Raw genomic sequence first — 14,303 nt, 5'->3', positions numbered from 1 at the left:
ATCAGATCCCCATTCATGTTTCGTCTTATTTTAGAAGGTTTGAATCAACAATATTAAAATCAATCGAATGTATTCTGATTATGACGAGATGATCAATATTAGTCATATTTCAAATAGCGATCATGATTTGTTAGATATACAATGTATTTATGGTCAATCAATTTAAAAAAAAAATCAATTTCCTTATTCGGTAGCTGTCCCCCGGGTCCGGACAGTGAGTTTTTTTCATGTGATCAAATAGCCATTCTCTGCACATTTTTTTGTTAAACTTACGTCAATTCAATTGTTTTTTCTTACTGATGTATCAGAAAGCCACAGAAAAAAGCAAAAAATTGAAAATGTCATTGAAAATGGAAAGGATTTTGAGTAGGATGTAAGAAATTGCAACAAAAAATGTAACAAATAAGCTCTACTAACACGTGTTAATATCTACAACGTGGAGCAAGTAAAAATATTACTATTCTAAATGATGTCTTTACTCATGTAATAGGAACTTGGTCATATTTGAACATGATGCAATAGTGTCCGGTACTCGGGGACACTTTTCGGAACCGTGACAATTTGCACCAAAATTCAACATCAAAATACATCGTGATCGTGCAAAAACGTGTTTAAATGATCAATTATAGTTTGTATGAATCATCAATGATCATATTTTGTGTATATGGTATACAAGTAAACATAATCCGGATAATTAGAAAGTTTTTTGATAAATGGCTTATGTGTCCGGCACTGGGGGATCTCCCCCTATATAAAAATAAAGAAATTGTGGGATTTTTCATATACGGATTCAAATCTCGTTTAAAACCTTAGTTCACCTTATGTAATTATGCTGAAGCTTAATTCATATTGTCTTGTCAGCGTGGTTTTACAGTATTGACTTAGTCAAAATTTGAAAAAGAATGCTTAGATTTATTTTTTATTTAGTGGGATACTTAATTATGTATCCACATCTGCCAGGCGTATACGCAGGTATAGAATTGATATTACTAAATCAACATTTGAAAAGAACGTATCTGCCAAAATTTATTTCTTCTTATTCTTCGTCTACATATATAGCATACATTTGCTCACTAGAAGAATCCTGTGCAACTTTCTAAAATGCATAGTAGCGTGGCTCAAATTAGTATGGGAAAACCTTTTTTAAATTTTTTTGGTGGGCCGCCCTCTTATTCGGTTCTATGTGATGCCCTGATGCTCTGGACAAAATTTCTGCCAAATCGGTCAAAGTTTGGGCGGTGCTAAACTCGTTGGAAGTTTATATGGAAAAATGTATCCAGAAAGATCCATAACTAGTGATTTGCAGTTAGACGGCACAATTTACGATGAAGAATTATAATGTTATGCTGAAAACCGCAAAAAGATTAGAGTTTGTCCGGCGAAGTTATTACCATTTCTCTGACGTGGGGTTTGGGCAAATTTCGTTTCTTTTACCTTTGAAAAGAAATAAATTCACTCCTACAACACTCCAGTAAAATGCTAATATCTTTGCCTAAGAAACTCTAATCTTCTCGCGGTTTTCAGCACATTCTGTATTCAATTCTCTAAAAACTGAATGAGTAGCATAGCTCTTCATCGTAAATTGTGCCGTTTAACTGCAAATCACTGTTTTTGGATGTTTCTGCATACATTGTTCCATATAAACTTCCAACGAGTTTAGCACAGTCCAAACGTTGACCGATTTGGCTGAAATTTTGTCCAGAGCATCAGGGCATCAAATAGAACCGAACAAGAGAGCGGCCCGTCAAAAAAAAATGAAAAAGTGTTTTTGAGCCACCCTAATGCATAGAGATATGTATTTCAGATTGAATTTCACAGACCCATACTGCCGCTAACCGCATGGGCATCCATATACAGATGTGCTCGACTTGCGGTTAGTGGCAGCATAGTCTTATATACAATCAGCTCGACAAACTGAGCTATTGTGTGTCCTTGGAATATGTGAACAGCTGTTATGGTCAGTATGTGCTGAAAGCAATCATAAGTAAAGAATTCTCAGCAATTTTAGTGATCTTTCAACCCGCTCTGATTTTTTTTTTGCAAGTTCCGTGCGAAGATCTAGAAATGCCCACAAATCTGCAATGTTACTCACATATTGTGCAAATAGTCAAAAAAGAGCTTATTAGCTTAATTAACTATACACATCATAGTTGCTAATCATGATTGATCGAGAAACAGCAAATATGCCCAGCTCACCAATTAAATAATATTCTTGGGATACAAAAAAGTTATTCTTATTGTATACTTGCTTCGGAGTTTCTAATTCATGACCAATAACGATGCTGGTCACGTGCTTATAGTCAAATTAGGATTAGGAGAGGAAAATTAGTTTAACACTCATTGTTTTAAGAGACCGAGGAATGCTTTGCATCTCCGTGACCGCTACGGAAAAGGAATCGTTGGTTGAGAAGGTAATTCATGTGAAACCCCTTGTTGAGCGACAAAACATTTATTGTAAACGAAGTTATTTTGAAAGCAAGAAGATGAAAACTGTGTTTCAAATCAATCCAACGTAAGATCAATGTGCTTCGTTTAATAATCTTCTACAACACGATCGATTCCGCACTAAATAATTTTGTGCTCTTCGATGCAAACATTAGTTTTATCACTTCGCGTTCTCCCACACTAGCTGGCGTGATCAGCATCAACACGATCAATTGCACACTGGTTAAACAATTTTCTGCTACGCGAGGTTGATTTTTTTCACTTCGCGTTCTCCCGGACTAGCTGCCGTCCTATGACAAGCAGCAACACGATCGATTCCGCATTCATATTGTGCAAATAGTAAAAAAAAATATCACAAAATTTTAATCATGGAAACACTGATGACGTTTTATAGAAGAAAACTACTTACGTATTTGTCGACTAAGAATGGGGTTATGTAGTAAGCGTTAATAGAAAAAAAAATTTTTTTTTGTCTTTATTTGAGAGACTTGCAGCCCGAGGCTGGCTCGTCTCCGAGCAATAGAAAAAAATGTATAACCTAAATTTTGATAACAACTTAATGGTTTTCTTCAGCGGCGCAGCCAAAAATTTTAATAATGTAAAGTATGGATTAGTTTAAATTTGTTTCGAAATTTCGCGGAATTCCGTTAAATTTCGTTAGAAGCTAGTTTTTTCTAGCGAAATTTTTGTAATTTTACGAAACGAAACGAAATCGAGAAAACAGATTTCGCCATGCTTAAATTCCGCGAAATTCCGCGGAATTTCGTTTCGAACCACCTGAAACGAAATTTTTCGAAATACCGCATATGCTTATGAGGTTTTAGGTATGTAAAAAAAATGAGAATATTTGTATATGGACATACCCCCCCACCCCCATCCCACAGACAAAAAGTTAAGAAGATTTTTTTTCGAATCATCTTAAATTAAAACTGTTCAGAAATCCCTAACTGAGCCCAACAAACCCCCAAATTTGATTCTGAATCAACTGAATGATAGATGATGTAGGATAAATGGATCACGTATGCAGATTGACTACTTTAAACTAATCGGATCTCGACATAGATCATTTTAATGCTATTATTGTTAAACTGAACACTTTAACAATACATTCTTATTATACATATCCATGTAATATTTTAAATCTACCATAGTTTAGTACACAATAGTTTTTCCATCAAAAAGCAAGAAAAAAACATTAAATATTACCTGGAATGTTTTGATTGTGAATACAATTGTGGCAAACTTCTATGGGCAGGACACTTTTTAATCAGATTGAAGAACTGTAAATTGTTTGGACGATTGCGCATTCCAACTAACTACATTACAGTACAAGGAAATTGAAGCAGAGCGTTAACGTTTGACGTTGACGTTGACGATTTCAATAAGCGCGCAGATTATTGGACCATGGAGGTTTGCATGTCTGGCAACTGCCTGGAGCACAGAATTGGAGAAAAATTTAACGGCATCGTCAAATATATATTTTTTCTATCAGGCGGCAAGTAGATAAGGCCTATGAACACGTTGAATACAAGTGGCATGATCTTCAGAGCAGTTGAGAATTACTATCAACACCCCACCGCCACTGACTTGGTGCTGTTCACTTCATTATGTTCTATCCTGAATACAGAAAAGTGACTTCCAAATATGTATGGGATCTCCAGTATCCTTGCGAGCAAAGGTATAGGATTGCCAATCCGGAGATGGCGAGTTCGATTCTCGATGCTAATAGAATACTAAGTTGCAAAGCAGGCCAAGAGCCATTGAAGAATAAGAAGAAATATTTATGAAGAGATGATACGAATCGTCCAACCAGGGTGACATTGCGCATCTCGAATCGAATCACTCGATTCGTACGTTTTGCATTCGTTTCGAAAAAATGCGGCATTATGTATTTCGTTCGACTTCATTCAGTCGCAGTACAAGATTTCGAATTGTGCTGTACTAGCTCAATCGAGTATGTTCTGTCAAACGAAATGTAAATAGAGAGAATAAGAGATAGCTCAAGCTGTCTCCGTGTTTATCATGCCGCCCGCTGGAGAGACAACCTTCAGAAAGAGAATAAGAGTAATTTCATCTGCGTGTAGCATGTTGCCTGTTGGAAAGGCATCCTTCATGGCATGAATTGGCAGTTAATTTATAAACAAGCAAATCGTGCTCAATGACTATAAAAGCAATCAAGTTGAAACCGATTAAAACATTATGCCGATACGATATGTTTTATAAATTGAGATATAGTTACGCCACAAATTATAAGTTAAAATAAATTATAAGCAACTCGGTCGTACGAAAACCATTTTGTTTTTGTTAAATGTCTTGGCTGTGCATGGCTTTTCTAAAGCATTTGTTTAGTTTGATTGCTCTAATTGTAATCAAGTGTTGGTCTTCCACTGTCAGTGGTCGTCTGAGTACACGCGACCGCATGCGTAAAGCAATCAAATTCATCAAATGCTTTAGCATTTATTATATACATTCGAGTTTATGCCACATATCCAATTTTGAGCTAAATAATTTAAAGCTAAAAAAGGATTCGATAATAAATTACTTTGATGTTTCCATGTGTTTTAGTTAGATGCACTTGGGTCATCTCTTGTGCGTTTTTTTTTAATTTAAGTCAACTATTTTTACGTAGATTTTGGAATATATACGTTTTTACGCAGATTTTCCCCATAGATTTTTCACGCGGTTTATCGAAATTGTCAAGAAATACGTGAAAACTGCAAAAAAACGATTTTAGTTGAAGTCGTTTTTACGAGGATTTCGGGATAATTAGAGATTGCATATTGTCTGGAAACTATAAAAGTAGGTATACTAATGACATTCTTTCCTTCAAGATACAATAATGAAACATTTATACTCTTCCCGTAGAGCAATAATGACAAATATAATGAAAAACTACACAGATAAAAATATGTTGTGATTTTAAATGTATTTTTATGCACATATTTGGAGCATGCAAATAAACGTAACATTCAATCGATCACACTATTATTTTAAATCGAAATAAATTTAAACGGTGCTTGCTTGTGAAACTCAATGAAATTTAATTGAATATCGAATGTTAAATCGTTTGATGGGATAAGCTGCAATTTTACACATCGTTGAATTTTCAAAATTATTTGCTGTGTAGCAAGAAATGACTCTCGAACAACATTCGAAAACTATAAAGGTGACGAGTGATTTTCATTCGCCTTGAGTCGTTTTTCAGTGTGCTATCGAGTCTCCATAATGCCAAAACATCTCGTTATTCTTGTACCTCCTCGAGCATACTCGAACGATGAGTCGTTTTCGAGATCGAATCGAAAGCCGTAATGCCAAACATGTTCGACTCGATAGAATTACGTTCGAATCGAGATGCACAATGCCACCCCAGGTTTCAGTCAATACGATGACTTCATAATCCAACTCACTTAAGGCTAAGAGGAAGGATTCGAGTTTTGTTCCCAGTCCACGGAGATTTTGATAGTAGAGACGGAGACTGGAAGGCGATAACTTGCCAGGCTGTGAATTATGAGTACTTGCCTGACCATACATGCTGGAAGACCCTTCCATCAGATCCTACCGCAGGACCGAGACGACTGGCAAATACTCTCATTCAATGAAACTTTGGTGGTCGTTGGCAGGGTGGGCTCGACTGTTGAGGTGACAAAGTGCTCGAAAAATAGGAAACTTACACGTGACGGGAATTGTGAAGATCCCATTTCCCAACTCACACGTAGGACTGGGACAGCTGCAGGTCGCTGGCTGAGGAGACTCGACTACGGATAGAGGGATAGAAACTTCCTCAGGCATTTGGCAAACATGCGTTTGGACGTCGTCGTTATATGATCGATAACCTCTCCAGCGGATGTTGATCCCCAAACCTGCCAGATAGCCTGAAGAGCACTCTGTTGGGCCATGTAAAGGTAGATAGTTAATGCGCTATCCTACACTGCAGCCGCATCTCTTGCAATACGACGTAGACATAGCAGAAACTTTGGCTTAACTTGGGTGGGATCAATGGAGAGGAAATGTTTCCGGTTCCTAATAATAGCGATTGATGTCGTTTAGGAATATCATCGTCAGTCGCGCTAAACAGGCTCCGACTTCTGGCGACGCTTGGATTGATTTCAACATGCTTGGAAGGATTAGCAGTTAACGAGGTAGAGTTGATCAATTTGGCGAAATTTGTTTTTATTCCAGCATTAAGTTCATTTAATATTGCATGTTTGAGGTTTCGCATAATGTCGCAAAGTATCTGCTTGTTATTTTTTTGTTTAAAATTTTCAGAACAGACGGAATATGGGGTTTTGCTAAAATTAGGTATAAAAAAGAGAAATCTATTGCGCCATAACAAAAACAAAACAAAATGTTTGACATGAAAGAACAGTTTCAGGATTTCTTAGCCGATCTCTGGATTACAATTTAGGATGTGTATGTTTTTTTCGAAATCTTAACATTTTTCTTAAAACCTCAAGTTTATTATAATTGTAGTTTCATTATATCAAAAGCAGAAAGATTGAAGGTTATTTTATTTATTTGTTATTTTTTGATTATGTTTCAGCAGTAAGCACGCATGTTTGCCAAAAACAGCCGACGACAAAATGTTTCATATTTGTTTAAATCAGACAGATAGCTTGGATAGCAAAGTGAGATAAACAAATAGAACAATATCTCTACCACGTAACACACGAAGAACTGAGAAAACTTTTTCCCTCAAATCTTCTAGCTCATCTGATTGGTAGACAATTAATTATACGAGAATCTTATCAAATAAATTGTTTTAGAGAAAATCCATATATGCACCTACATATTTTCAGGAATAAATTATTTTCAAATACTTGAATGTTGATGGTGCCTTAAAAACACCTCAATGCTTAAAATATCCTTTTCCGTATTCCCTACGATTAAAACCCAATTACTATTATTAACATGCGAAATTTTGTTACGAAAATTATTTTGAGCTTTTTAGTGGAATGTCTTCACTTGTCATAAGACGCGTCTTATGACAAATGCGAATTTTCCAGCGCAGTCAATCTATTCTCTTTTTCGAGAAACCAAAATTTGAAAGTTGGAGAGCTACCAGTGGTCCTCGAAATTTTGAGATCTTTTCATTTTTTATAAGCTACATTGTCGAGAAATTATCATCAATGAAGGCGAATTTAGAACTAAAAATAGAAAGCTCAAGCATTATGGCATGTCCAACTCAATGAATATTGGAATGACACAAGTTTGCATATCTATGATTGATCTGCAATAAAATGCAATAACTTCCCTGTATGCATTTCCTGTTTTTATCTTGCAGCCTTCAAGCCACCCTGTATTCTAAAAATAGACACCATTTAGGCTATGTTCCAACGAGACGACATCCTGTGAAAGAGCCCAACCAGATAAACTTAAGCCACCACCAGAGCCAGCACAATTTAACAGCACCACTTGAAACCACGTTTCACTTATCGAGCTTGTATATAAATTGCCGATCCCATCGAAAAATGAACGTGCTCTGGGCGCTTAGAATCCAAACGTTACGCTCGATGTCGTCATATACCACCCAACCAGTCAGTGTCGTCCACATCCAACCCCAGAAAGCTGTGCTGGAACAACGCATTAGCACATCACCCAGCACTACTTTCCCTTGAGGGCCAGTGCCAACAAGTTTTTGGATCAGAATTTCGTCGTAATTGCCGAAACGGCGGACCTAACCCTCCCCGGACCGAATGGTTTCGTCTCATCCGTATGGTTGCGGCTCTTCTGAGCTCGCTTATTCCATTGGAGCAGCCAAGGAACAGTTGTGCAGCTCAGCCAAGCCGCATATGCCAAACGCATCCTTGTGCATTGATGGACAGAGTCCAGGTTGCAAACTAGTCCGGTTCAGTTGCCACACTGCTACATTGTCGGGTTCGGGTGCTGTTAGATGTACGAGAAAGAGTCAGCCGGAATGAGACGGGCTGGACATATCAGATCTAAACACATTAAGAGACTTTTGTCTCTCTATTATAAGTCGTCCATTGCATGTCAATAGATGGATAATGATGATCCCTGCTGCTGCACTGCAACTGCACACCGGAACGTATTCGAGTGCTGCTAATGTCCTGGATTCTATCTATGATGCCTATGGGCCAGCTTCCAGCAACGTTGGTGCACTGACCGGTCGAAGTCGTGCAAACCTCTATTCTCGACTCTTCATATATTAAGTGCAAGTGATGCTGTAGCGGAGTTGCATACAAAGCATCTCCAAATGATGTGGAAATTACGGGATGTTCGGTTCGTTCAGCAGCTTTTGTACCGGACCAACTCTGGGCACTGTATTAGTTTAAGCCTGCCGTGCTGTGACAGCTAAAGTGCTCGCCCAGCCAGGGGCTTCCTTTCCGGTCAACTTGGCTCTTTGGCAAGTTTTTCTTTCTCCACTCTGGATCATCAATTATTCGAAACATGTTGGCTGGGCTCGTCACCCCCAAATGTTCCTCCTCTTGCATAATTTCTTGCCTCTGCAAACACGACTCGGTGAAGCATATTCCGCTATATTATCGACGGAGATAATTGACCGATAGACAGCTGTTAAATCTCTGTTTTATTGATTTTCCAAGCTCACTAACGACTGCTCGGTCTTGTTTTTCCGATTAAGGTTGTAAGTTGCGGTGTGCCGTAAGAGGGATGGGAGGGGGAAATTTAAAATCAGATACCGACATAATAATAGCACTGATAATTGGGGGCTCAAGAATAGGCTAATTGATTCGATCTGATCAGAGCATAAATGACATAGACAACATCTTATCAGTAACTAATACATGTCACTTGCAAGATCATTTTCATTTGTATACTGCCGGAATGGATATTGATTGAAAGCGTATTAATAACTGTCACGAAAAGAAAATTTACGATAAGTACATGTAAAGCCTGTCCACGTTAAATTTCAGACACCCATCTCACAGCGCGATATTTGAAATTTTTTAAAAACCATTGAGACGATCCAATTCTATCACAGCTCCATCTCTTCGCTATATGTGCTGCCTTCAACATGTTTTAGCTCTCGTCCAAATTGATGAATTGGCGATAAATTAATGGAACATTATCGTCCGAAATTTAACGTGGCCAGGCTTTAAATGGTAATCGATATTCATCAATAGGTCGAATTTTCAATGGGAAGAACTACGTCGCGAAAAAATAGGAGATCCCCACTAGCAGATGTAATAAAAATATGATGCTCAATATGATGAAAGTAATGAAATAGTTCGTTTTCCCACTATAATTAACAGTCCAGTAGTGCATATGTAAGCCGAGTTCCAAAAATTGTTTGAAATATCATAACCTCTGTTTGATACTGTGAGGAAATTAACTTTGATCGACTAAAATGGTGTTTTGGCTAGTTTAGTATTATTTACAACACTTCAATAAAATACTAATAACGTTGCGAATACGAAATACGAGAAAGATCTCAATAATTATAATGGTATTGCTGGTACAATGTTTATGTCAGCTGTTGCGGCTTTTCATAACATAGCGGTAAGATGTTGACCATGCTGAAGCTTCTTGATTCCCAATCGGTATAAAAATCGATTTCCTTGGGCGAATGAGGAAGGCTACATCATGGCTTACAATACCATAGGAATACAGAAATGGTATCTTAACATTATGACGATTACCACAAGTTCTTTCTTATAGCGGTTTTTTATGTCGAAAGTCGAAGACAAAAAGCGTTCAATGAATAAAACTTAAACAACAGGCAGTCGTTCAGTATAGTATTGAAAACATTAAGGAATAGCGTTGGAAATGCCTCAAACATTACATTACTTAAAAGTAAATTACAAAAAATATTCGATTAAACATCTAATAGTCATATCACGAATCCTAGAAAACCTTTTGAATGCTGACGGGACATGTCAGGTACTACACATGGCTCAATTTGCATTACATTTCAATTAAATTATCAACTTTAGTGATGAGCTGATGAGCAGTCGAAATACCCCCAACCTAAATCCCAACCTCGTCCATCCTGAAATTAGGCAATCTAACATTGGGTCGCTACGAGTATCTTGGCCTATGTCCCTTTTCCCTTACTAACTGTTGATAATAATGATATAGTTTGTAAATATCATGAAGAGTTTCAGCTCCGTTAAGTGTTATACACGCCTGAGCCTCTCAAATAAACTAATTTGAAATAAAATATCAACTATCAAAACACTTACTTGATCCGAAACGTTCTCTCCAGGCCATCGGGTTCGTGACCAAACCTTGAAGTCCGGGCCAGTAGAGATGGGTTCGCTCCACCAAAGCGCCCGAATGGGCTTTCAGCGGTCCACCATGGCTCTGCGAGAGATACTGTGCCATATTTGCTGCGGCGGCAACAGCTGCCGAAAAACGAGGCATTCCTCCTGGAAAAGATAAATAATGTTTGTAAACATCAAGTGCTAAAGAGTATTCTATTCGGTATTATGTTTATTTGAAACTAGTCGAACCGTCCCGATCTCGCTCGGGTTGTTTTTTTTTTCGATCAAAATGTCAATCCTCATTTTTATCAAAACTCATTTTTTATATAGAAAGAAGAAAGATTCAGTTATGACTTGACTAACAATTTAATTATATTTTAATATAATTTCAAAAACAGCAATCCTTTTTCATGAAAAATGGTAATTATTCAAGTAAAGTATTGGTCAATCGTCGACAGTGTTTAAAAACATTTGATTGTCCTTGATTACATGTAGCCTACATGATGTAGGTGTATTTATGAAAGTTTTTAAACTTTTCTAAACAAACTGAAACTATCTGTTGAAAAAATAAACCATTAACCAATTTTTCATCACAACCATAGATCTGTTCATATAGTCAATAGACATTTGACGTTTGAAGCCTTTTTCATCAGATTTATAAGAGGTTTATTGACGGCAATAATAGCGCCAATAAAACTGAGCAATTAGATATGGTGATTGCTGTCATAAGTCCGCAATGAAAATTTTAGATAAATCCAAAAAGCACGGAAATTGTTACTTGTGAGGAGAAATGACAGCTCTGGCAGGTTTTGCTCTATTATTGTCAGGGGGGGTTTTGTTGACCAAGTTTTATGAAATTTGGCAACAATATTCTTTGATATGCAAAGAATGTTCAGGCCAAATTTGAGCATAATTAGTTATAGAAAACCCCCTGACAATAATAGAACAAAACCTGCCGAAGCCGTCAGTTCCCCTACTAGACACAAAAAAAGTCTAAAAACAGAAAAATATTACATACATAAAACATCCAGGCACACAGAAATCAATTAAGATGTGCACTACCGGAATGCAATATTTGGGACAGTAATCTAAACAAATTGCACTACAGATCGGTGGTTGAGCTGTGCCGAAATGAACACTTATCCATAGGTTATCCTCTATTGAACATATTTATAAAAACCCAGAATAACCCACCTAGCGGTGATGGTGCCTTTCTCGTATATTATGAAACAAGAAAAGCACATAAGAGAGGTCGAAATTACACTTTAGGGCGATATATTCAGTTATTTCCATCAATTCACATTTATTTGCGTTCCTTTAAATGCATTGCAAAAATCTTTGAAAAAGACAAAACATTCGATTTTGATTTTTTTTTCAAGTGGAGGCCCTTGGGAGAAATGGGGGAAAAAATTAGGGTTTCCTAATAACTCCGGAACGCAAAGGCCGATTGGGCCAATTTTCGTCGAATGCAACATGCACCAGGATAAGGCTACTTACAAAAAAAATGTGTCTCACATTTTTTTTTTGCACACACACACATACAGACATCACCTCAATTCGTCGAGCTGAGTTGCCTTCTATCAAAAGCCTTCTATCAAAAGTCCGGTTTTGGAGTGATCCTATAGCCTTTACGTATAGGGTAGAGAACCATTTGGGCAGCACCCCCTATTCCCGTCAGCAACGTTCATTACTCGAGCGCATTACAACCGAGTTACTTGTTTTTTAGTAGATGGTTTATTTCTGGCGATATCTAGTGACGTACAAACAATCAAGCCATTTGGTTGGAACGCTGTCGAGTTATTAACGTTGCGGACGGGAATAGGGGGTGCTGCCCAAATGGTCCCGCTCCCTACTTAGTATACGCGAAAGGCAAAAATTGAGATTTATCCACTCGCTTATATTCGCTTTGTCTAGCTCTCTTGTGCCAAGTATATATGTTGTCACTAGGGTTCGTACTTTTCGTCTTGATGAGACGAATTCAAGCAATTTTCAGGTCAAAGGAGAATATTTTTTCGTGGTTTGTGGCGAAAAACTTCTTTCACTTATATACCTCTTTTTCTAGAAGATACGCGCCTACTTGATGGAATCTTTTTTATTTTAATTTTTAGATCAGAACGGGATTCGAACCTAGGACATCAACGAAAATGGTGTTGGTACGCAGTAACTTTAGTCATACCACCACATCGACTGTATATAGGAGTTAGGTTGATTGTTCCACGAAGGCTAATCTTTTCGCAATTGGTGATGGCACGAAAAGGAAGACAGAAATGAGAAAACAAGTAAATCAGCATTTCGCGGCGCTTTTGGCGAGGGAAAATGGTTATCTCTCATCAGACCTTTTTATCTTTCTCGAAAAACGGTTTATCGGTGAAAATCTGCGTGAGGAAACATTTTTTTTGCACGTAAGAATGAGTAAGAACTACGATCCCTGGTTTTCACTATATCTTTGGGACTTCCGCTTCCAAATTACGGATACCATTCTAGGATAGTTGCATTCTATATTTTATTGGAAAACTTCTGAATAGAATCGCAATCAATCAAAACACTTTTTCTACTCACTGTCCTTGTTTGCTCGGCGCATAATTTTTGACAGTTAAAAATGTCAATATTTAGTTTTTAACCGATTTTTTCTAATTCTGATCACGAGTGTCCAAGCCTTCTTCCATAAATGTTTTGGACTTATGTTGTGGCGTTTGGTAGGAGGAATTATACTTTCGTATACGCATACGCCATACGGGGTCTCCAGTAGCGTTGCGAGTAAAGGCGTAAGTTTGCCAATCTGGAGGACGAGTTCGATTCTCGGTCCAGTCTAGGATGTTTCCAGGTTGGAAACATTCTCTATACCTTGGACATAGTGTATCCATTGTACTTACCGCACAAGATACATACTAATACAATGGCAGGCATAGAAAAGCTTTCAATTAGTAAATGAGGAAATGCTAAAAGAATACTATACTAAGTTGAAAAGCATGCCAAGTTCGAGTTGGAATGTAGAGCCATAAAAGAAAAAGAAGAAGAAGATACACATTAGACTGGCCCAGATTACTATGGAGAAATTTTTTGTGTCGAATTCCAAGGGGCACCCCCCAGAATTGTGTCTTTGGGTGAGAAAATCAATCTCTGAAAATTTCAGCTCAATCGCTTGTTGCATAAGCTGGCGCATTTGATTTCAAGTTTGTATGGGGATTTCAGCCAAAATGCATAGGAAAATACACCTCCGTCACTCATTCGATGTATATTCTGGTTCTGATTGCTCGATTGACCTCAGAATTGCAAAAACGGCAGTTGGTATGCTACAGAACAATTTCACAGAACATTGCATGATGATTAAATGAACTTTCATATAATTTTCGGCTGATTTATTAGGAGCTGATTTGTGTATTTTTGGGTTTTTTGATCGAATCGCATCAGCCGAAACCTATATAAAAGTTCATTTGATCATCATACAATGTTCTGTGAAATTGTTCTGTAGCATACCAAATGCCGTTTTTGCAATTCTGAGGTCAATCGAGCAATCAGAACCAATTTCCAGATCGAATGAGTGACGGAGGTGTATTTTCCTATACATTTTGGCTGAAATCCCCATACAAACTTGAAATCAAATGCGCCAGCTTATGCAACAAGCGATTGAGCTGAAATTTTCAGAGATTGATTTTCTCACCCAAAGACACAATC

The 14,303-nt window shown here is 37.5% G+C and overlaps 1 protein-coding gene across 1 annotated transcript in view; it reads right to left on the bottom strand.

Annotated features, from left to right (window-relative positions):
* Positions 1-14,303, bottom strand: part of LOC134222133 (homeobox protein 10) — a 205,172-nt gene that overhangs the window by 146,425 nt on the left and 44,444 nt on the right. Inside the window, exon 3 of the mRNA XM_062701276.1 lies at positions 10,608-10,793. Coding sequence (XP_062557260.1) covers positions 10,608-10,793 — 186 coding nt within the window. The remainder of the gene's footprint in view (positions 1-10,607; positions 10,794-14,303) is intronic.

Source organism: Armigeres subalbatus, chromosome 3, assembly GCF_024139115.2.
Source record: "Armigeres subalbatus isolate Guangzhou_Male chromosome 3, GZ_Asu_2, whole genome shotgun sequence".
NCBI lineage: Eukaryota > Metazoa > Arthropoda > Insecta > Diptera > Culicidae > Armigeres > Armigeres subalbatus.
This window is presented reverse-complemented; position numbering and strand designations above follow the sequence as displayed.